The following is a 23111-nucleotide window of genomic DNA, read 5'->3' on the forward strand; positions in this document are numbered from 1 at the left end:
GAAAACTTTTACTTCGTGGATATCTACTTGTAAAATAAAAATCATAAGAACTGGTGAGGACACAGCCAACGTCATTGTTTGGTTTGGCATTGAATAGCCCATTAATGTAACAGGACAGTAAGTCAGTAATTTTAGCAGCATTTATATTATAAAAATAACAATTAAAAAATATGAGAATTAGAATTAGAATTAACTATTTCATTCTGTTGCTACCACTGCGACACTTAATAACGCAATATGAACCAGACTAATTGCCTGTTATTTAGCATTGATGATAGGTTAGGTTAGGTTAGGAATGGGAAAATTAATGAGTATGCAGTGTGGTAGACCAAACTTTCTCCTACCTTAAGAACTCTTGTCGCAATTTCATTCAGGTCCTCTCCGATTTCAACACAACACCAAATTCCTGTAGCTTCTCGTGCATTAATAATTCCCTCGCATTTTTAATTGCATCGCTGCGTGATATAAATCTTTTTTTTTATAAACAAGGCTCTGGTAGTGACATCTTGACAACAAAAATGGGAACTACACGCAAACACTTGAAAGGCAGAAGGCGGCTGTCTACTGGGTTGTTGCTCCGTGTAATCTGGTACAAGTTTAACGACGTGTCAGAGATCCTTGCTGCCTCCATCATCAGGGCGATACGTAAGCCGCTCTACAAACCAACCAAAAAAGGTAATTAAGGACGGAGTCCTGCGCAAGCGCGAGACATCGTCCCTTGCTAGGTAGAACACCATTCCTGCTCACGCATTGCTGTAAATGGTAAACGGAACCTTACAACCAAAACGGGGGCTTGTTTATATTCAACGCACCACATTTACCTTCAATATGCAGCGTTTTTAGATAAAGTCTGGACTTCTGCAAGCTTGGTTGTGAACGTGTCGGAAAATTCTCCACTCAAAGGCCTTGTGCACTGTTCAAATGACGTAAGATTTAAAAAAAAACGCCTGAAGATCGGGTACAACTGCAACACGTGGTATGGTCAGTTCTAATCGCGACTTCTAGGCCCTGACATCTCCCATTGTAGCCAGACACGCATTTTAAGAAATGCTGTGAATAACACTTGTATTTAAAATCATTTTATCGGGGTGTTCCTTTCGCTCTAGCGTAAGCGAAGAACGCCATATGGGCCCGTCCATGTCTGTCTGTATATGTACCACATTTCCCCAGGACCTCGGAGACCACTGTCAATCCTTTTCGAGTAGGAATGACGTATTCCGGTCTTCAATGATGTGACGTGAACAACGGACACACTTGCAACCGCAGCGCACGCCAAAGAACACGCCCTTCCAATCTTGCGCTTTCTCACTGAAGGCATTTGGTTACGCTGTGTACCAACACACACGACAAATGCGTCGCGACCACATTTTGTGCCACACACCACAAAGACGTCTTATGAAGTTAAACAAAAGGATACGTGTGTACTGTGTGGGCAAAATGTAGATTCACTGAATGTTTGCGTAGGTGGTCAATATAGTAACCACCATGCTTTTAAGGGTTCAAGGGAAAGAATCGGAAAATGGTGACCGACTGTTAGTGACTCGGAACTTCTCTCAGCAAGAATCATGCTTCATGTTCATATTTACTAGTTCTAAATTAATACATGTAGTCGATAAGGCGTTGTTAAATAGCACAAGAATCGACCCTGATGTGACACACATGATGCGCCTAATGATATGCGTAATCACTGTAGAGTCTTCTGGAAATTGAACCGCGTGTAAATGGTACCGACGTTTCGGAGGAAACCTGTTACATCCCGCAGGGTAGAAGTGACATGAACATAGCGCCACAAATCTGTTAATGTTGTTGCAATTCTATTTAAATCTTCCGCAGAACGTCGTTAACGTTTACCATTTTCGCCAGGTATTTCCCGAAGACTTGACAACAAATACGGATCTCCGTGAAGACCTGAGCGCCTGATTAGGTACAATTAGAACTTTAGTATGGCACTTGCGAGAAGTGCCATACTAAAACAGCAGCGGCACGATCATTGCAGTCTTCGGCGGGCGATGCTGTTGCGGAGGCGGAGGCGTAGGTGGTGACCACGTGCCTGCCACAGACGTCGCCTCGTGCGAGTCTCAAGCGCTGATAAACGAGTTTGCCGTAGAGCCGACGCTCCAGGGGCTCAGAACCTCCGCCCGCTTCTGCCTCGTCATGTTCCCCTGCGAGGGCTGCAACACAACAGTCGGCACTGTTGAGTGCACACGTGATTTTGGATCCAGGTCTCCAGGGATGAATTTTCGAATAAACCTTTTAACTTTATAGAAAATAGCGTTCGCTTTGGAATGAAAGAGCTTCATGAAGCAGCATGCATAATGCACAGGCGAAACAGAAATTGGTAATCTGAGGAACCATCACCAGACTTTTCAGGGACTCTGTGCCTTAGAGCTGGAAGAACTTTCTAGAGCTGATATAATACTGACCTGTACGATCGGACGGTCTGGAATCTGAAGGACGAGGCACTCTCCTTGCATTTGTAGGCCAGCACTTGCTTGATTTTCGTCACTCCCACTGATGGGAAACTGCTCGTCACGTGATCTGGAACACACGAACCTTCCATGTGTCTTCCTGATCACAAAAAAGACCACGAAACGTGATCTGACTTTCGAAATGAACAAGTCGGGAATGCGAATAGGAGATCCGCTGGTTGTGTTCCTGATCGAAGACCACAAAACCATTTTGCATAAGAATGCATCGCCCCTGAACTCACCAGGATACAAAGTGGTCAAGGTCGTGACTTCACGTTGTCAGTTTCTGTGTGGCAACCAATTGCGGTCTTCAATAAATGAAAGGAAAAAAAAAAAGAGTTTCTTTTCGGATCGTCCTTCACCATACAAAACGATCAAATATCGGAACTGTAATTTATAATTATCAACTACTTTCCCCCCCCCCCCCCCCGATTTTAATCACGGCGTATAAAATATCAAAATGTCACCTTCATTTTTTTACCCCGCACAAGCAAACTGTTCAGTGAGCCGAAGGCGATTTAAAAAGTGTCCTCTTTAGGAATTATTATTCTGAACGTTTACAATTGCATCGCATTCCTGCAGGCTCCCTCCTCCTCAATAAACTTTGTCCAGCGGCACACTCAACCAAAGACACGTCTTTGGTCGAGTGTGGAGCCAGTCACGCACCTCTCCTGCCTTCTGCAGATAAAGGCAGAAGGTGCAAGGCGTGGAATGTGCAGCGGGCGGTCGAGAGCTTTCGACTTCACTTCCTGAAGGGTTTCGTCACGTCGTAGTCCGATCGTAAGTGACGCACATGTCCAAGGTCACTTCGAGCGGTGTTTCAGCACGTCGGTTAACGATATTCAATGCTGCCAACTGTCAGGAGTGTGGCTTGCTCCAGTGGCAGGCGGAGACACATTGAAGACACTTTTTTAATCGCCTTCGTAAATCATCTGGCAGCTCCGTCACAGTCTGAGGTTTGGGAATTCGATCGTTTCTTGGAATAAACTGAGATTCTATAACTTATTGCCAACGCCAACTGTTGTCCGGAAAGAAACTTCAGTTTCCGGAAGTATAATCATGAAACGGGAGGTATTGGAATTAAGTTCTGAACAGAAATCAAACCAGGAAAGTTTGTGTCTAAGTAAAGAAACCTAAACAAGGGATGAACTCTGCAAACGACTCACTGATGATGGCTTGAACTTTGGCGCGATCAAGAGCCGGTTTGATGGGGCGGTTTCCCCCTGTGATGCCAGCGCGACTCCAACGCTGCCCCGTGACAGATCGCGTAGCCAACTCCGCCGGACTGAACAAGATAGCTGCCAGACCGCGCGTCAACTTCCGGTAGTCGGTCCAGTTGAGAGAACGGAGCTGGTCAGCGGCCACCGACACCCCTTCGCCAAGGCACACCTGTGCAAATTGTAGAAGCTAAAATGTACTGCAACAGACGACAATGGTAAAAAAATCCGTGGGCTTTCGAGCAGTACCCGGTACCACCAACAATTTTAAAACACAGACGTGCGGGAATCAAATATGACGGCGAAAAAGTGGCTCTTACTTGCGCGAAAGGAGAGAAGGATGCAGCTACAAGCTTCCAAACACCAATGCGACATTTTCGAGCAAAGAATTTAATTTGCAAGACTCACCAATCCATTAGCAGTTTCTTGTTCGCCTGACTCCGGGAACGATCCGCTGCCAGGGCGACGATCTCGTGCTATTGTCCTCGACCAGTCGCGTTGTCTCGCCCGGCCGACAGAGCTCCCCATTCCTGACGACGGAACAACGGAACTCCTCTGATTAGACGTTGAATATTTCCATGAAGGATTAGAAGGTAAACAATGGGAATTATAAACAAGGGAAGGGCTGTGCCTTATGAAACTGTTCGCCAAGTCGAACTCAAAGGACGGATTGTGGCTGCCAGTGCGTAATTAAAGTTTTATGCGTTCTTTGCACAAAGCACCGAAGGTATTCTCATGTTCCTCGAACACATTTAGATTCGTCTGCAAAGATACCATGTGACTCAGACAATGCCACAGGAGGCTTCTGAAAAAGTGTTCCTCCCACGGCGGCCTAACTCCGAACACAGACAGCCGACAAGTTGCGCTGAAGAACTCCAGCAAAGTTTCGTGGCCTGTTGCCTGTCGTAGGTAAAACACTCACAGAGACAGTTTGCGCGTTGTGTGCGGCAATTGTTCTGTCAGAATTTCCATCTGCTGTGCCGGAACGCGACTGATCCACTACGCAAGGCCTCTTCGTTGATTTCCGGTCAGCTGTGACGACAAAATCGCTGATTCACTCCGTTACACTCGCCATACACCAAATATTCAGGTCAACGACAGATCGAACCCTCGTCAAACCTGGATCATTTATCGTATGTGCAGTGCCATATTTGTGAAGCAAATGTCGTATGACGTCAGAGTTCGCATGTGGTAAGCGGCGTATCCGGTTCTGAGGCAGTTAATTTCAAGACAATCCCGGACTAGGATCGAGCCCTTTCATAGATATTGTATAATGGCCTGGCCTTCTTAATAAGCTTCGAAGTGGCAGGTATCCACGGAAAATACCGAGGAGGCAAGAATCCAGCAGCCTCGGAACTGGATTTCAGCCCAGTTCGTGAGATGGAAGAGAAACGGATGTTAATGAACGTCACGTCCCTCCACCGGGACAGACAGAATGGTGCAACATCGTTCTGCTGCTCGATGTTGACGTATTTACGTAAAATGTCGCGACACTTTTGCGCAGTCCAGTTCCAGAGGCAGACACTGGATGGCGCGGTCTCAGCCTCATGCATTATGGATGGCCAACTTTCTGCACGTCGGGAGTTGAAATCAATTAAGTGATAATTAATTCTTCTACACAATTCCCAGCAACAACATAAATATTCAGCGCACGCCTGTGCGTTTGAACAGGGATTCATCGACACAAAATCCGTTTCACCAGCCGTGCTTGCGCACAAAACAACAGTGGGAGTGCGTAGAGCGAGTCAGGCACGCACCTCACACACGAAATTCCTCTTCTAGAAGAACCTCCCACCCTCCCGCCATCACAGTCTCCAGTCTGCGTATGCAATTTCTACAAATTTCAGTACCTCGTAATCGGATGTGCACACTTGGAAGGGCCCGGATTTTGTGTATTCTAATCCCGAGCCCTCAGCCACGCGGATACCAGCTGGGAAAACACCTCGCCCGTAGGTCGTGGTCGATTCCATACTCACCAGTTACAATATAGCAAAGACAACGTCGTTGAATAAGGTAGAAGAGTCGATTGTAACAATATCGATACAAACTAATCGCGTGTCGATCTGCTCTGAGTAATCGACAGCCGCTCAAAAGAATACTCGCGTGTTCCAGTACTTATTAATTCCTGTAAACAGCTCATTAATCCTCACAAGAGGGAGAAAGTAATTTGCAGTTTTCGTACACCATTTTACACCAAAATTGAGCAAAGTGGAATGACACGCTTCGCCTCATAAATCTCGTTTTGCGTAATGGTATCAGGATGCAAATTGCACTTCAGGACTTGTACGATTCGCATTTTATTCGTACAACCCTTAGAAGATCCGGCATTCGTCACTTAAGACAAATGGCGCGAACGTCTCGAAATAAAGTGATGCAGCCACAGACGAGGAAGGCACAGAAGATATCGGTGGTGATTCTGTGGTCTTTTACGCTTGTGCAAGTCCCTGCCCTTAGTTGGCTTTCTGGTTCGTTGGTTGGAACGTCAAGTATTTCATCCTTTTCTTACGAAGAGCTACGAATCTGAAAATTCCTCTGGCCGACAAGATCCGCTGATTTAGCCCGCCCTGATTTATCTACTACTTGGGAGAGCTGAAGTTCGGTGCTCAAGAACATTAATTGCGGCAGACATGATACGGGTGCATTCCAGTTGTACGCAGCGTTGAGGGCGAAGGAAGTCTGAACGCTTCGCGCAAAGCAAATCAAGAGACCGAGGGGACGACGGACCTGATAGAAGTAAAGAGAATTTTGACAGGAAATCCCAATGAAACAAACCTCATGCGCGGGGGGGGGGGGGGGGGGGGGGGGGGTTACACGTTGTTAAAATGCGTGTAACGAATATACTGCTGAAGGGGTCGGTAGATTCAGCTGGCTCATTAAATTGTTCAATGATGGACTCTAGCGAGTACAGTAATGAACAAAGGAGGGAGATTATTATGTCAGTAGCTGGAAATTGTAAAGGAAACCCTTAAATCGCGGAGGTAATGCATTTCGAACGTTACCCTATTCAGCACACATGAACAGCTTCGCCCACAATACCAATGGCGATCGGAAGAACACTTTCCGAGAAACACTGGTCCAGAGACAGGCTGAGCCAAAAGTCGCGCACCCGACCCATTCCAAATCGACACTTCCTCAGATGTCGGCTTGGCGTTCCAAACGAATCGGGACGTTTGGAATGCATCGTGAATTTTTCACGTTTTTTCGAGGCCGGGTTGTTGGTCCTCTGGTCTTCATTACGCACAAATTTCTTTGCTGGACGAAACTAAACGAGACCGTCAGTTGCCAGAACCAAATCGCCGGAACTGATATCCCCGGAAACAGAACGTGTTCGCGAGCAACAGTCAGACCCTGGAAGAACTTAGACGGAGCACTGAGAGATGAATGGTAACCACATCCCAGGCAACGCTTCGCCATTTCTTTGCAGACGTAAGAAGAGTAACTGAGTCACTTTCACCCTCTTTTGTGACATTACGAATCCCCCGGGGAATTGGCGGGCCACAATAAAGTTGCGTGACATTTGGCTGACCCTGTACAATACGGATACTTCAAGGTTGGGTCAATGCGATGACGTTCTCTCGGATAATTTATATAATCATTTATTTAAGAACGCTTCTTCAGTAACACAGATTATACAGCGTCGAATGAGGACATTACAGTGAATAAGAAACTCGAAAGGGTGTGAAAGGAAGCGGTCGTGGTCTAATCTGCCTTTGGCTGGAGGAACTGAGGAAAACCACGAAACACCTCAGTCTCACACCTCCTCCTCCTCCTCCCGAATACGACGTTCGGCTTCTCGGGTTATTAACCGTGTCCATAAGGAGTAAGAGTCCGACGTTTCGGAGACCGTCTACTGCGCTGGAGGCGGAGGCTGCACGTACATGAGCGAGTACTTGAACCGGCACCGACCTGGGGGCAGTCGCTCGCGACGTTTCTCCGAATGCACGGTTTTCATGTGACGCCGTAGGTTGCTGTTGTTGCTGTAGATGCGGCGACAGACGGGACAAGGCCGGGCAGCCTCCCAGGGCACGCGCTCCTCAGCCAACCCACCCGCCACTGCAACAGCACAAGAAGCGCCCCCCCGGGCATGAATGACCGCGCAATGGTTGCCGGAGGAACACGTTCGACGAGCTGCTCTGCAATAAACAAGCGTCCATTCTCTCGCGACACCCGACCGAAGACCACGGACGTCAGAAGTTGCTGGACGGTAATTCGGCCGCGAGATCAGAGATCTTCAGGGTCCAGTGTCCGCTGCAAAGACACCACTCAACGACGAACAACGTTTTATTGTACAGGGTGTCCCAAAAGTCTGTCTTGCCATTTGCAGGTGGGATATTAATGACATCGCGAACCAATACGATTCTAATAATGACTTTTTAATCTTGTTCTCTTTGGCAGCTGTGATTTTGTGTTTTTCCCAGGAGATTTGTGAGGGATTCGTGTTTCTGGCCTGCAGCCCTGAGCTCCTACGATTCAATCGTGATCGGTGGAAAATCAGTGCAGCAGGCAGGCTCGGATGTCGACGGCGGAAGGAGAGCTAATGACGGGAACCATTAATTATGAGACGTGTTGATGTAGGACGGCGCCAAGGCACTGGGTGGCTCCCCGCTGCCACTGAGAACATTTCACTTTGCAGAAACGTCGTCATGTTAGCCTAAAACTACGAAAGATTGACTCCTCCTACAGTCCTGCCCCAGAGCAGCTAACCTGAAGCGTTCGGACCGATTCGTCAACCCAGGACTTCATCGTGATCGTCCGTCGGTTGTACCCGGCAGAACGTCACGGGTCCTCACGCGGGGAAAATTTTGTGAATGCGATAGAGAAAAAGAACAAAAACTGACCTTCTACATTGGAACACTGAACAGAATTATTACGAGGCCGAACTGGTTACTTCATTTTCATCTTTGAAAACGCGTTCCTATGGCAACCCACACACGAGACTAAAACGTTAAATGCTGACAGCAATTTCGAACCTATCGCAAATATTGTGTCAATATGTTTATTTTTCCCGGTGTCAAGGTTACTTCAGCTTCGACTGGGTCGTCGTGCGCACCTTTTGACAGGTGATTCATTTACCAGCAACTAATATTAATTATAAAAGTTTAATCGGTTGAAAATAATAGTCGAACAGTAGAGAAATGTGCAAACTTCCTGATGGTGTAACAGCAGTAGCGCCCTGGGCTCCTATTCAAAAGGTACTGGGTTCGAATCCTGGACAGGCTACCGGCTATCGTGACTCACGCCTCCTACGGCCTTCCTCGGGGGAATATCTGCAAGTAGGCCGCGACCATCCTCCTCCTAGTCAACATTCACCGTTCACGATCATCTACTCGAACGAGCGTCGTTAAATAATCTAAGACTCGAGCAACACGTCAGTTTCCTCTGCAGCTCAAGCAAGGAGGTCGCCGTGAAACGAGCTGTTGGGCCTTCTAATACCAACTCGAGTTAAACTCTAGATTAATTGGCGGTTAACCGACCTAGGATAACCAGACGTCTAGACCAAGAAAATGCTACAAACACGTTTTCTGACTAGAGCAAGCAGAAACGCTGGAAACCACAAGCGTCCGAACTTCGCGATAAGTTGCGACAGCCAACCGGTAAGCCTGACCTAGCTCTGTCTTGTGGGATGTCGTTTCTAGGAGCTCCGCACTTTTTGACCCAGTGGGCTCCAATGCGATTGAATTCCGTACGGACAAACGCCACAAGAGATGAGCGTAAGGCATTTCATTTCTCGGTCACCCGCCCCCGTCGTCACCCACCCCCAGGGCACTCCTGTAAAGTGTGCAAGACAAATGAACCAACCACGACGAAGGAATGTCCCAGAGAACCCAAACTCTTTCCACGCAGCTAAAAGAATGCCGCCATGTTACTTCAACCCGAACGGTGGCGGCTATCACCCAGACGACGCAAGAGTGAGTGCGAAACTGCGGTGGGATAATATTAAAAGGGAAAAGCGGAAGGAATCTGAGGAAACCCGTCTCAGTGCCACTTCGCTCACTACAAACTCCATACCGACCGCCCTGGGAGCGAACCCGGGTCTCTGCAGTGAGAAGTCGGCGAATGGACCACCTGACCTAACAGAGACCGGAATAAAATCCCTCCGCAACTGACAACCAATTAAAAACCTAATTGTACAACTGCCCCATCTAAAGGCACGCAGAGCAAATCGGTTGAAGACGTCGTAACTATTCAAAACGTCACGACGATTACGCTCGGAGGAAACGGGTGACTGCTACGTCTGAGCGTCGTCATCCACAGCCCAGAAGACAAACACGAAAGCTCAAATATCTCATATTTAATAAACTTAATGCAGTCTGAATCCTTGTCACGGGGGAATGCTCAGAGACGAATCACAAAGATGCACAGAGCGACTTAAACAGGCAAGTGCGTGATGGCTGAAGAACTCGACTGTGGGATGTCGAATTCCAAGTACTCAAGAACAACATTCGAAAGGCAGTCCCTGGAACTAGGGGAATTTCAGGGTGTTGTGAAACGTTGGACTACAAATGTACATCAATCAATATTAAGCCCTGCGCTCTAAGATTAATTAATTCTGTCCGTGTTTTTGTAGGCGGACAAATGGTCAAAACGGTGGCAGCTGGAGGAATACAAAACACCCAACCAATCAGCCACACACAATTACCACTGCGTTGCCGAGCCACAGGAAAACATAAATAAAGCAGACTGAAATCATGGAACGTTTCCACATTTCAAACCACGTGCTTCATCACGACCTCTGTGTATACTAACACTTACAACAAACAAGCAAACCAATGCCGTGGTAGAGCCGGACGGAGCAGGCCGCATGTAGGCCAGCTGGGAGTGTTCATCAACCTATGATCCGCGAACCACTTTCGATCCTCTGATCGCAGATGATGTTACGTTACAACCAGGGGCCTTATTATCAAACAGCAAAAAATTATATTTTGCAATGCGCGAAATTCTTTGTTAAAAGCGTAAAGGTTGAAAAATTCGCCATGAGTGCGTGCCCTCATGTGGCATCTAGAAAGGGTGACAATGAAATTTAATAATGGGGAGTTGTGTTAAAATTTGTTGACATTCGTCAGTTTTGGTTAACATCGAATAAGAATTGCGGTCAGGGCCCTGATCATGGAGGCAGTCCCCCCCTCACACAACCAAAAGGCTCAGGAACCCAGCCAGATCGCCGATAATCACCCTGCCGCGAAAATGAAATGTTGCTATTCACCCAGAAGCATTTTTCACAAAAGAAAAAAACATACGAGGAACTATTTTCCCGCACAATTACGCAGCGACACGAGTGTTGACCGTCCTTTATAAAAGTTAAAAACCGGCACATCATCAGCGTGAGTATGGAACGGCGGTGAGCGGGGTAGGGACCTCGCGGCCCGTGTAACAATGATGGCGCGCTCATCCGCAGGAAAAACACAGACGCCAAACATAACGATGCCCTCAAGAGACGCCAAATTTACAGCGGAAAAGTCACCTGATTGAACAGGAGACATACAGAATACCGACGCCGAGCGTCGCGACGCCTGCCATTTCGACGCCACCGCAATAACACAGGAACGATTCTAAGACAATTATAATACCATCTGGAGCGATTTTAGAAAATCGACGCCCGGCGTCGCGACGCTTATGCTTACGACGCCTGCAAATAACTTAAAATTGACAGCAAAAAGTTCCCTGATGATATTGAATCCTCAAGTACAAAACCGACGCCGAGCGTCGCGACGCCTAGTGACACCATGAAAAGACGCCAAAAGAGGCATAACTATGATATGACGTGTTAAATAATACTAGAAGAACGACGCCAAAGGTAGCGACGCTTTCGAAGGACGAAATTTCATCAAAGACGGCCCCCCAACCAATCATAACCTAACCTAACCGAACCTAACCTAACCTAAAATAACCTAACCTATCCTAACCTAACCTAACCTACATCACCAAAATCACTCTTTCACTTTCTTTCTCTCTCCTATGCTGTCTTCTCTTGGCCAAGCGTCGCGACGCCGAATATCACGATGCCCTCAAGAGACGCCAAATTTACTGCGGAAAAGTCTCCTGATTGAACATGAGACATACAGAATACCGACGCCGAGCGTCGCGACGCCTGACATTTCGACACCACCGCAATAACGCAGGAACGATTCTAAGACAATTATAATACCATCTGGAGCGATTTTAGAAAATCGACGCCCGGCGTCGCGACGCTTATGCTTACGACGCCTGCAAATAACTTAAAATTGACAGCAAAAAGTTCCGAGATGATATTGATTCCTCAAGTACAAAACCGACGCCGAGCGTCGCGACGCCTAGTGACACCATGAAAAGACGCCAAAAGAGGCATAACTATGATGACGTTCGAAATAATACTAGAAGAACGACGCCAAAGGTAGCGACGCTTTCGAAGGACGAAATTTCACTAAAGACGGCGCCCCAACCCATCATAACCTAACCTAACCTAACCTAACCTAACCTAACCCAACCTAACCTAACCTAACCTAACCTACATCACAAAAATCACTCTTTCACTTTCTTTCTCTCTCCTCTGCCGTCTTATCTTGGCCAAGCATCGCGACGCCGAACATCACGATGCCCTCAAGAGAAGCCAAATTTACTGCGAAAAAGTCTCCTGATTGAACGGGAGACATACAGAATACCGACGCCGAGCGTCGCGACGCTTGTCATTTCGACGCCACCGCAAGAACTCAGGAACGATTATAAGACAATTATAATACCATCTGGAGCAATTTTAGAAAATCGACGCCCGGCGTCGCGACGCTTATACTCAAGGCGCCTGCAAATAACTTAAAATTGACAGAAAAAAGTTCCCAGATGATATTGAATCCTCAAGTACAAAACCGACGCCGAGCGTCGCGACGCCTAGTGACACCATCAACAGACGCCAAAATAGGCATAACTATGATGACGTTCGAAATAATACTAGAATAACGACGCCAAAGGTAGCGACGCTTTCGAAGGACGAAATTTCACTAAAGACGGCGCCCCAACCCATCATAACCTAACCTAACCCAACCTAACCTAACCTAACCCAACCTAACCTATCTTAACCTAACCTAACCGAACCTAACCTATCCTAACCTAACCTACATCACCAAAATCACTCTTTCACTTTCTTTCTCTCTCCTATGCTGTCTTCTCTTTCCAAGCGTCGCGACGCCGAACATCACGATGCCCTCAAGAGACGCCAAATTTACTGCGGAAAAGTCTCCTGATTGAACAGGAGACATACAGAATACCGACGCCGAGCGTCGCGACGCCGAGCGTCGCGACGCCTGCCATTTCGACGCCACCGCAATAACGCAGGAACGATTCTAAGACAATTATAATACTATCTGGAGCGATTTTAGAAAATCGACGCCCGGCGTCGCGACGCTTATGCTTACGACGCCTGCAAATAACTTAAAATTGACAGCAAAAAGTACCCAGATGATATTGAATCCTCAAGTACAAAACCGACGCCGAGCGTCGCGACGCCTAGTGACACCAACAGACGCCAAAAGAGGCATAACTATGATATGACGTTCGAAATAATACTAGAAGAACGACGCCAAAGGTAGCGACGCTTTCGAAGGAAGAAATTTCACTAAAGACGGCGCCCCAACCCATCATAACCTAACCTAACCTAACTTAACCTAACCTAACCTAACCTACATCACCAAAATCCCAAAGGCCACAGAAACAAAATTCTGCAGATACCGCGCCATTAAAACGGGCCTGAAGCGAACAGCTAGCAGCAACTGGGGTCCGTGCCAAAGAATATTCACGGTTCAACGCGGCGCTGAACCCACAGACGCACGTGCGTAGGCTGAGGCAGCGAAATTCACGCCGCGACATGACCGAACCGCCTCTCAGTGCACAGAAGAGACGATATTTAACAAATCTGATTATTAGTTGCGATGTCGAAACACGTTCAATTACGACGTAGAACAAATGAGATACAGCGTGTCTGAGAACAAGGTCCTGATGGCCGCGTGTCTGAACTGGGTCACTGCGAGACGATACGCGATGTCGTCCCTTGTGCCCCTCCCCCCCCCCCAAACCACCCGGGCGCCGGCTCGAACTACTACGGGACGATAACTGCTTTCTGAGATGACATGATTACCGCGAGGTTATGTGGGCGGACATAACCACGGCTATCGGATGGCCTTATGACCCTATGAAATAATTAATCAACGAAAAACCTAGAAATAATGATCACGGCGTATAAAACCTAGCGAAACCAGCGAGTTCCTACCACCGACAGCAGAGGCGCTGGTGCACGTGATGTCTGTTATTTCACGACGATATGTCGACTGCTGAGGTCATGTACCGTCACGAGATGACCCACAGTAACAGCAAATGATGACTCGGGAAGGGATACACGAGGAACCGACTGCTGAAGAAGGTAATGTCGGTATCGGCGATGGCTGCAGGCAGATATCAACTGTTTTAACAACACTGCGAAACCGCATTGCGTGCGCAGAAGTTTAAAATGCGTAGTGCTGAGATGGGTGACGCTACGGCTGGGTACGCGAAGGGAGGACCGCGTGCAAACTTCCAAAAATTAACCTCAACACATCGGAACACCTGGTGTGCCTACAAGATTACAACCGAATACCCTCGGAAATGAAGCCAGTACCATAAGTTGCAGTGCGGAACTGTGCGACAGAAGTCACTGAACCTGAGGAAACTGTGGGCGTCTCTGGAGCAAACACTGACATGCAATTTTATTAAAAAGCTCAGAATGCAGCTACATTTCAAACATGCAAATTCACTCACACACAAATATTATATTCGTGGGGCAGAGTCACAATTTCACGACGTTATCAGCCTTATATCTCGATGGTGTTGTGGCCGGGACACGCATCGATCCCACACACTTCGGCGACCGCCAATCGGCCCTCTTCCTGTCTTGACTGCAATAATTTATATTCCATGTTCTACAGTCGTCCAAGTTCCATCTTCTCATTCTTTATCGAAACTCTCGTCTCACAGCAAGTCTGGCCGTAGTTTCGCTACAGCGCCAAATTATTCACTAGCTGCTGATTGACCGGCTCCTTCCGAGAGGCGCTAATGCCTGCTGACTCTTCTGCCACGACTGCACGGTACTTTGTGAACGCGTACCAGATGCTTCTGTAGATACTCGGACGTCCTAAAGCGACCCTCGCACATCCAGCACGGGATCGTACGCTCTTGGTTGCCGTGGATAGTGGCCACATGCTTCTTCCAGTTGCCGGAGTGGCTGAGGACGCGCGGGCAGTACGGACATTGGCGTGGGTAGTGGTAAGGAAGAGAGAGAGCGTTCAGGAAGGTCAGCTCGGGGTCGTCTGCACCACCACCACCACCTGCGAACACCATCACCAACCAGCCTGTGGTTTACAACCCACGAGATGTGAGAACAGATACAAGACATGCAGACCCAGCCAGTGACACGGGGAACGACTCTCTTAGGGGCCCATGAAAGTTTTTGAAGCATTGGCACGTTCCACGCTACAAACGAGATAAATCGCACCGAAGTCAAACACCTCTGCCCTTATTAGATTTGGTCTGTGATGCTATCAGCGAAAATAACTTGCCCCCGTTCTCACGGAAGCTTTAGACAGCAGATAAAGCAAGCTGACGTGGAAGGAACACACGTCTTAAGCAGAATATATACGTGATATTTTGCCAGCAGTGATAGCGGATGGCTAAGGGTGCCCTGCATTAAGTACGTCTACACATGGGCAAAGGTTGGGACAGAGCAGGCTCCTGTCAAAGGTCAGTGAGTTCCGGGCATGGGAAGGGCGACTACCGCCTCAAAACTACAAAAGCATTTACTCCAGAAGAAGCAATTTGACCTTGAAAAACCAGGCTTTCCTACTGCAGCTAAGCTGTCTCTATAAAATAAAACTGAAAAATGCCCAACAAAATATAATATGCGATGAATTTGGAGCATTCCATTGGCGTCAGAAACCGTCCGAATTAAGATAATTACAACCACGCAAATGCTGGATTAAAAACTGGCTGAGAAACACAGACGACCAATAAGCACGGTTGTCTGTCTGCGCCAGTGTTTCCGACACGCTTTAAGTTTGTGGCTCTCGTCATGCGCATTAATACGTGTTGCGCGCGCAACGTATAAAAATGGCTGAAAATGTGATTTTGCAATGACGAGCGTTGAAGATACCTTTTGAGCAGATTTCTGTTAAATTGCATGTTTATAATGTGAAACACAGAGATCACAGCCTCATTTAAAAATCCTCCTTGGCATTAAATTACTTAAACTGCTACACTACAACAACAACTACAACAAAATAGGAAAACAACATAATGGGACCGAGGAAAACCACGGAAGAACCCTAGTCGAGGGACAAAGGGTGTCTGGGCCGAGATCTAAACCCGAAACCTACCAAATAAGGAGCTGCGTCGTTCTGGGAGCGAAACTCGGATGCATTCCTCGATGGTAAATACCAGGAAACTGATGGACAGGAAGGGGCGGACAACATCTACCGTTTTGAAGAAGTTGTACTGTCAATGTGAGGGCAGAAACTTGTGTCTCGTTCCCCGTGGTCGGGGGACTCCGTCCCACTCACTGAGTCATTTAATACTCGCTGTTGTAAGGATTGGAAGACGCCCGGAGTTCAGTTTACACCCAGGCCTGCGTCATTTCGCTTAAGGGGGTGGAACCAGCAGCCGACACGAGGCGAGAATCAGAAAACGGGGAACGTTCAGTGACTTATTCACGGATCCACTACAGGTGATTTGCTTCATAAAATATGCATGCCTTCCGGGAGCCTGTAAATATCAAATGATAAACACACAACGTTTGTAGGAAGATGCTCTTTCGAGTACACCAAAATTCCAAAGGTGTTTTATGACGCACCATCATGGCAACCAAGGAAATAAAAACGCAACAGATGTCATTCGAGGGCACTCTTGGAACAATGTACTCAAACAATGACCTGGGGTTAGGCAGATTTCCCAGTTTCTAGGAAATTGCGCCACGCCCACGAGGTGTTCTTTGGCCGGGGCTGAGCGCCGGACACGCCACATGGAGGGAAAACGGGCACTTCGTGTTTCTTTTGTTCAGAAGAAATGAACATATTTCAGAATAGCGAACGATTTGATATGATTTATAGTAAGACTGGTAACGTTTCTGTAGAACTAAAATGGGACGCTTTGACGAACAGTCAGTTGATCCGTCAGTGACTCTTTCAAAAGGTCTACTTCCCTAATCACAGCAGCTGACAGCTGCTTCTCATTTGATCGGCTGTGCCATCTTCATTAACCTTTTGGCATTTTGAGTCTTGCAACATCCCATCCAAATACTTTATTCAGATTCTAACAGCCTCTATCAGTACAATGACACACTAATAATTGGAAAATAAAATTACGCGATTTGAAAATAGTGCGTTTTATTAGCATTTAAAGTCTATCAGAATATTTTAAAGTCTGGAAATATAAATATAATCCCACGGACAAAACATAAAAAGTAAAGATTTATGTATTCTTACGCGCAGTTTACCTTTGCCAGAAAATTTATCTGATCTGAAGTGTGAATTGAAAAGAAATGACGCGAATCTGATGGAAAATATTCTACTCTAAGATTTATTGTTCTCTGAATAACGTTTTCTTTCGACTGCTCTCCCTGAGTTTGTCTAAGGACGAGGGATGTTTCAATTTACTCGGCAAAAGCCTTCAAACGCAAGACGCCGCTTACAATCGACATATAAGATGAGTTATAGGCCTGTAGGACATTTGTTTTCTTCCGGTAATCCTCCGGGAATCGTGTTTTCATTAACTTCGGAGAAAAACTTATTACGACCTACATATTATTATATGAACTGTGTTATTAAAAATTCTAAGCAACGTATTAACGTATAATAATTTCAGATAAAGTCCTGCGCTGAATTAATGGGATAGAAATTCAATGCTTTACCGATCAGATAACAAATTGAATATCTGATCGTATTGATTATGGTTTTAATTCATTTATCGACATAAAGTTAAACAAAAGAAGAAGTACTTCCTTTTATATAAATATGAATTATATCACCGTCACACACAAACAAAGAGACATGACTCGGAGTTAATTAGGAGATACATGTTTCGGCCCCAACAATCCATCTTCAGGCTCTATACAATATTTTTTTTATTTTTTATTTGTAGTGTTCTGTCTGACGACAGGTCCATATATCATGAACAGGATCCTTCCAACCTCTTCAGGTTGTCAGGGACCTGCTCATACATATATACATTCTTGGCAGAGATGATCAGAAGTGGTTTGCCATTGCCTTCTTCTGTGTGTGAATGGAGTAATTGTTGGGATGCCACGGAGAAACCGGGGAAGCCCCCGGAGGAAAACTCCGTGTTGCCTAGACCACGGCCTTGCCCAACACAAATTATAAATTTGAGCACCACCGGGAATTGAACCCGGGACCCCAGGCTTACAAGGCTAATGTTCTGACCGCTAGACCACCGTGGCGAACCTATACAATATATGAGACGTAAATGTAGAAGAGAGGGGAAGAGCCCTGTTGGTATTTTTATGTAGTGATGTGGTCCAGAGAATTACATCTTTGATACACTGAAATATTGTATAAAATTAGATTTAGAAACCTCGACACAAGCGGAATGGTCCGTGGCAGCTCTGCGAGACATTTCTTCCACGTTTTTCGCAGCTCCAAGGCCTAATGGAACGCAGCTCATAATCGAGAGTGAAAAATAATTTCCCTTCCATTTTCAGGCGTGCAAACCCAACGCTTACAGGCATCAGAACGACGCCGCTCCATCGCTACATCGCCTTTAAAGTCTTGCAGCTTAAACGACAATCTGAAATTATCTTCTGCATTAAGGGAAACGATTACACAAACACACAGCAGTGACGCTGGAGACCTACTAGTATAATTTGTCGTAATGCCAAGCAGGCAGATTAATAATGGTAACTGAAACATCGCGTGGTTGGTTTCCATTGTCAGGTGAAGACAATGGCTTATGTACAGAGAAATCTGGCAGTCTGTATTGATGAATGTAATCGAATGAAACCTATCGAACAATCAGAAAGATAAAAAGACAACAATGGAATGGAATTGAACATTCTCGCCGCAATTGTTATGAAGACAGACCGGAACAAGCGCGAACACAAACCTTTGCAGATCACAACGGCGCAGGTCTCCTGCCTATTGAAGGGAGGATCCAGCAACTTTATTCCACTCCGGAATACGGCATGAGAGGGCCGCTTACTTTTCAGAGCTCTGGTTACAGCGAACTTTTCTCGTTACAGCGCATCCGAATGTGTCATCTGCAGACGTAGGTACTAGCTCCTGGCAGGACAGAGTTTGCTCGTTTAGTTTAAAAAACGTAATATACCTCAAATGCATCGGGCGTAGCTGAGTACAGCGAAAACCTCAAACAATCTACAGTTTCCGGGCTGTCTTGTGAGAACTGAATTAATGAATTGCCGACTTTTTAAAAACGCTCGTAATTAGCAGTCACGGAGACAAAGCGACTGAATTTTCGGTCAAATGACCTTGGGGGACTGTGATTGGTGCGCGTTTACCAACGAGGAAGCAGATCAGAGCTTCTGTCATTTATCAGGGAGGGAGCTTGTGGCTCACACCTCACCAAAACGTCGACAAACGTCTACATATTTGCGTACCCACACAAGACCGGAAGCATGAAGGATTTTAATACGGAAGAGAAGTTTCCTTAACACGTTTTCTGGGACGTGGGAGCTACTCCAAAGGCAGAGGAAAATCACGCTCCCTATTTGCACGCAAATCATGGCATGCGCAATCCCCGAGTCTATTCGGCCGTTGCTCAGCCCGCCATTAATTGTAGCGTCTCTCAATTTACGTCTGAGGCTTCCCCACTTTCTGAATGTAGCAACAGTTTTGTCGCTCTCACAAAAATAATTTCGATCTGAAACACAACGGAGACCAAAAACTTTTGCCTACAAAGTCTGCTATGTACTCATCTCAGCACTATTTAAGTATTCCCTGAGTCTGAGCTGCACAGTCACGGAAGCCTCAGACCCAACTTCGACGCGCAATCCGAAGAACAGAAACCTTACACTGCCTCCGCGCATCACTCAAAGGCATCTTCATCTCCACGCAATGAAACTGACAAATCAAATCTATTTTTGGAGCATGGAATAAACGAGAGCAAGGTATGATTTTCATGCTTTCTGAGGTTAAAGGTTACGACTTGGACAGACACAGGCCGAAGTTGCCGGAACGTCACAGTCTTCTGACATTTGACACAGGTTCGTAGCACTGCAAAAACACGGAGCTCAAAATTGGACTGGAATGAACGAACAGATTCTCAGTTGCTTCCTGTCGTGCTATTTCATGTTCTCAGGGTCTCGAGTATTAATATGACTGTCTTCCGGGCTGTAGCGCCATCGATTCAGAGGTCCTTGTTGCCTCCATCGTAAGGGCAATGAAGGAGGGAGCAGAGACCTCTGAAACGTCGGCAAACTTCTGCCAGACTACACGGCGGTACAACCCGGAACATAGAAACGGCGCCAAGACCAAAATTGTTTACTCAGGCGAGGGGGTTATGTCGTGTTAAATGGTCAAATTAAATTTGTCAAGAGCAGACAATATTGCGTTATAAAGTCGAACGTGTCCTGCGTACGACCAGAAGTTATCATCACCTTATCTCGAAATAACTTCACAGGTAATCTGATCGGCTGGGGGCTGACGCACGCGATCTCCAAGATACGACATTGTATCACGACATTCAGTCAATCTGTCGGGAGACAATGCCCGAAGCGTTCTAGATGTAAGGAGTGATCTTGCCAGCCGTCGCGTTACATTACTGAAACGTCCAGGTTGCTCGGCATTGCCTTCGAAGAATATCGGACGCAGTGTACGCAGTCCCCTTCTTCTGACTTCATTTTCTTCGTCTGTCCGGCTTCACAGGTGTCGTAACAGCCGAGGACGTGTCACCACCGCAGACATTACGAACTTGCGCAAAAGCAAATAAATTAAAATTCACAGCACAACAGAGACGACTTGATTAAGGCCCGAGGCAGTTCAGATAAGCACAGGAGCGAAGCTGCCAACGCTGTACTGTTTATTGACTGGGGGGCGAAATTCTTCTGCTGTGCACGAATCACCAAATGAAGGCGTGCAGAGACGACAGCGGTGTCCGCGTGTTTCAACTCAAAACCGCTGGACGTATTTGGATTAAATTTGTCATGGACGTCATGCAACCGGAGCCAATCCCAAACTCTTAATTTGTAATTTCCTCTTACAGTCAACACAACTAACATGGCGGACGCAGAGGGGATCTCCCAGAAATATAGGCGGCTGCATCAATCAGGATTCGAAGGCATAATCATCCGTGCACGAGACCAGCAGGCTAACACAGAGCTACTGTTATTGCTTAAGCACGAAGCTATAAAAACTTCTACTCGACCAGGAATCGATCACACGACCACCTGCGCACGAGTACATTACGTTCGCTACCTTGCATTGCACCGAGGCACGGCCCTGCTTCGTGGAGGCTTGAAGAACACATATGAGGCGGACGTTTTATTTTATGGACACCCCTAGGTCTGCCTTTTCTTTGAAATCAACAGCAAATGAGAAATGTAGATGTTTCGTGTGCACTGAATGCACTGTAAGGTTTTGTATTACAGAAACAAAGCAAAGGCCCTATCATGTTCTCTAAAGGATCAGTTTCCGACAAACAAATGAAACACTAGAAGACTAAAGCAACAGCTTAGAAAGGGCCAAATGCTTACACTTCAACAACAAATCTACTTGGAACAGCGAGCATTCAGAGAAGCAAAGAAATGCACGCAAATCGTAATGAAGCTTTCGCTGCCAGTTCCTTCGGATTTCGTAAATGCCAGTTTCCGATGGTTTGTATCCGAAAGGCGGATCAGGCGAGCCAGACGTCTGTTATACTACGAAAATTAATAAATGACGATTCAGTTCCTACGTCACAGAAATGACAGCCCGTCTCCATTACGACAATCAGCTGGAAGTCCTCCGTACGAAATTTGATGGAAATCCGTTGTGCAGTTCATTTTCAATGACAAGAAAACATTTTAATTAATATCGAAAGGGCTTTTGGAAAATTATTTCCAGCACTGACAGCGGCACTGGCAAAGTCAGAGCGTGAACACACCCACAAGAGGTTATAGAATCTTGCAAACAGGAGACAAAGAGCTTTGATAAAGTCTTCAGATACTCATGATAATGTTTATTTTAACTGGTGTAATGTTCACGCCTGATGATGGAGGCAGTATGTTCCTCTGAAACGTTGGTATCTGCCTGCAAGTCCATATGGCTATATGACTCAATACCAACATCAACACTTTTTCTCTTGTATATTAATCGCATAATACCCAAAACAAATAGTTTCTATGTCTGCCATCTTTGTGAATGACTCGTAAAATAATCATTGAATCATCTTGCAGAATGACCAACCGACATCTTCCGTCATAAACAGATAAATGCTTTGTTGACGATTTTTTTTTTTTTTGTAGTGTTCTGTCTGAGGACAGGTCCATATGAACAGGATCCTTCCATCCTTTTCTCGGACTGGGACCTGTTCATATACGTTCTTGGCAGATGATCCAGAAGTGGTTTGCCATTGCCTTCTTCTGTGTGTGAATGGAGTAATTGTTGGGATGCCACGGAGGAAAACTCCGTGTTGCCTAGACCACGGCCTTGCCCAACACAAGTTATAAATTTGAGCACCACCGGGAATTGAACCCGGGACCCCAGGAATTACAAGGCTAGTGTTCTGATTGTTGACGATATGCTGACTTTTAATTGGCAAACTATATACAATGGCTACATAACAAGCCAAAAACTAATATGAAAACAAGTTATAACGATACGAACAGGAATAAAAAACAACAAAATTCCTCCGTCTTCTAACTGGTAACAGTTCAAATTATAAAAGCCAATCAAAAATTAAATGCCTCGTGTTTCTAGAAAGGAAATGGTGTATATTTCACACTTCCACTCAATAACGACGGGATTTTATATTCTGGGGTAAATATTGTGACTAATAAAGCAATCTTTCTGCAACAGAAAGTTGTAAGAATTAAGGCAAATGCTCAGAAAATAGAATCACGCTGAAACTTATTTAATAAATTCCATATATTTTCTTCAGGTAAAATTTGGAAACACGTGTTTCGAAGAAACTCGAGACATTCACGCACTTGGTACGAGACACAAACACGATTTTCAAAGACCAGTTCCTAAACTTACAGTCTATCAAAAAAGAAGTTCATTATGTTACGATAAAAGTATCTGGCAAGAAAGAACTCATTCAAACGCCCAACTGCTCTGCTGACAAATTCATACAACGAAGATAATTAACGGACTGTAATCGTGTGTCTGATTTCAATTTATAGTCAGCTACATGTAATGGCCATGTCCTCCAGGTACAAACCTAAGGTTTAAAAGTGTCATTAAATAAATATAAAACAAGTGTCCTT

General features: G+C 46.0%; 2 protein-coding genes across 5 annotated transcripts in view; both read right to left on the minus strand.

Moving 5' to 3' along the window:
* Positions 1 to 1414, minus strand: part of LOC110841235 (uncharacterized) — a 70764-nt gene extending 69350 nt beyond the window's left edge. For all 3 annotated transcript variants that reach the window (XM_022086577.2, XM_087351335.1, XM_087351334.1), the window contains exon 1: positions 345 to 1414. The gene's annotated coding sequence lies outside the window, so the exon portion shown is untranslated. The remainder of the gene's footprint in view (positions 1 to 344) is intronic.
* A 149-nt stretch (positions 1415 to 1563) lies between these two features.
* LOC110841241 (uncharacterized) overlaps positions 1564 to 23111 on the minus strand; it is a 41571-nt gene continuing 20023 nt past the window's right edge. Inside the window, exons 7-10 of one of the 2 annotated variants that reach the window (XM_087351332.1) lie at positions 4094 to 4215; positions 3635 to 3857; positions 2424 to 2538; positions 1564 to 2171 (exon numbers count right to left, since the gene is read on the minus strand). In XM_087351332.1, the coding sequence (XP_087207458.1) occupies positions 2153 to 2171; positions 2424 to 2538; positions 3635 to 3857; positions 4094 to 4215 (479 nt within the window). In that variant the 3' untranslated portion in view covers positions 1564 to 2152. Of the gene's footprint in view, positions 2172 to 2423; positions 2539 to 3634; positions 3858 to 4093; positions 4216 to 14368; positions 15013 to 23111 lie in introns of those variants that run through there. The other variant, XM_022086598.2, reaches the window with a different exon arrangement.

The sequence above is a fragment of the Zootermopsis nevadensis genome, unplaced genomic scaffold (assembly GCF_977971745.1).
Source record: "Zootermopsis nevadensis isolate Lab colony 2312 unplaced genomic scaffold, Znev_1.0 Znev_ptg000019l, whole genome shotgun sequence".
Classification (NCBI taxonomy): domain Eukaryota; kingdom Metazoa; phylum Arthropoda; class Insecta; order Blattodea; family Termopsidae; genus Zootermopsis; species Zootermopsis nevadensis.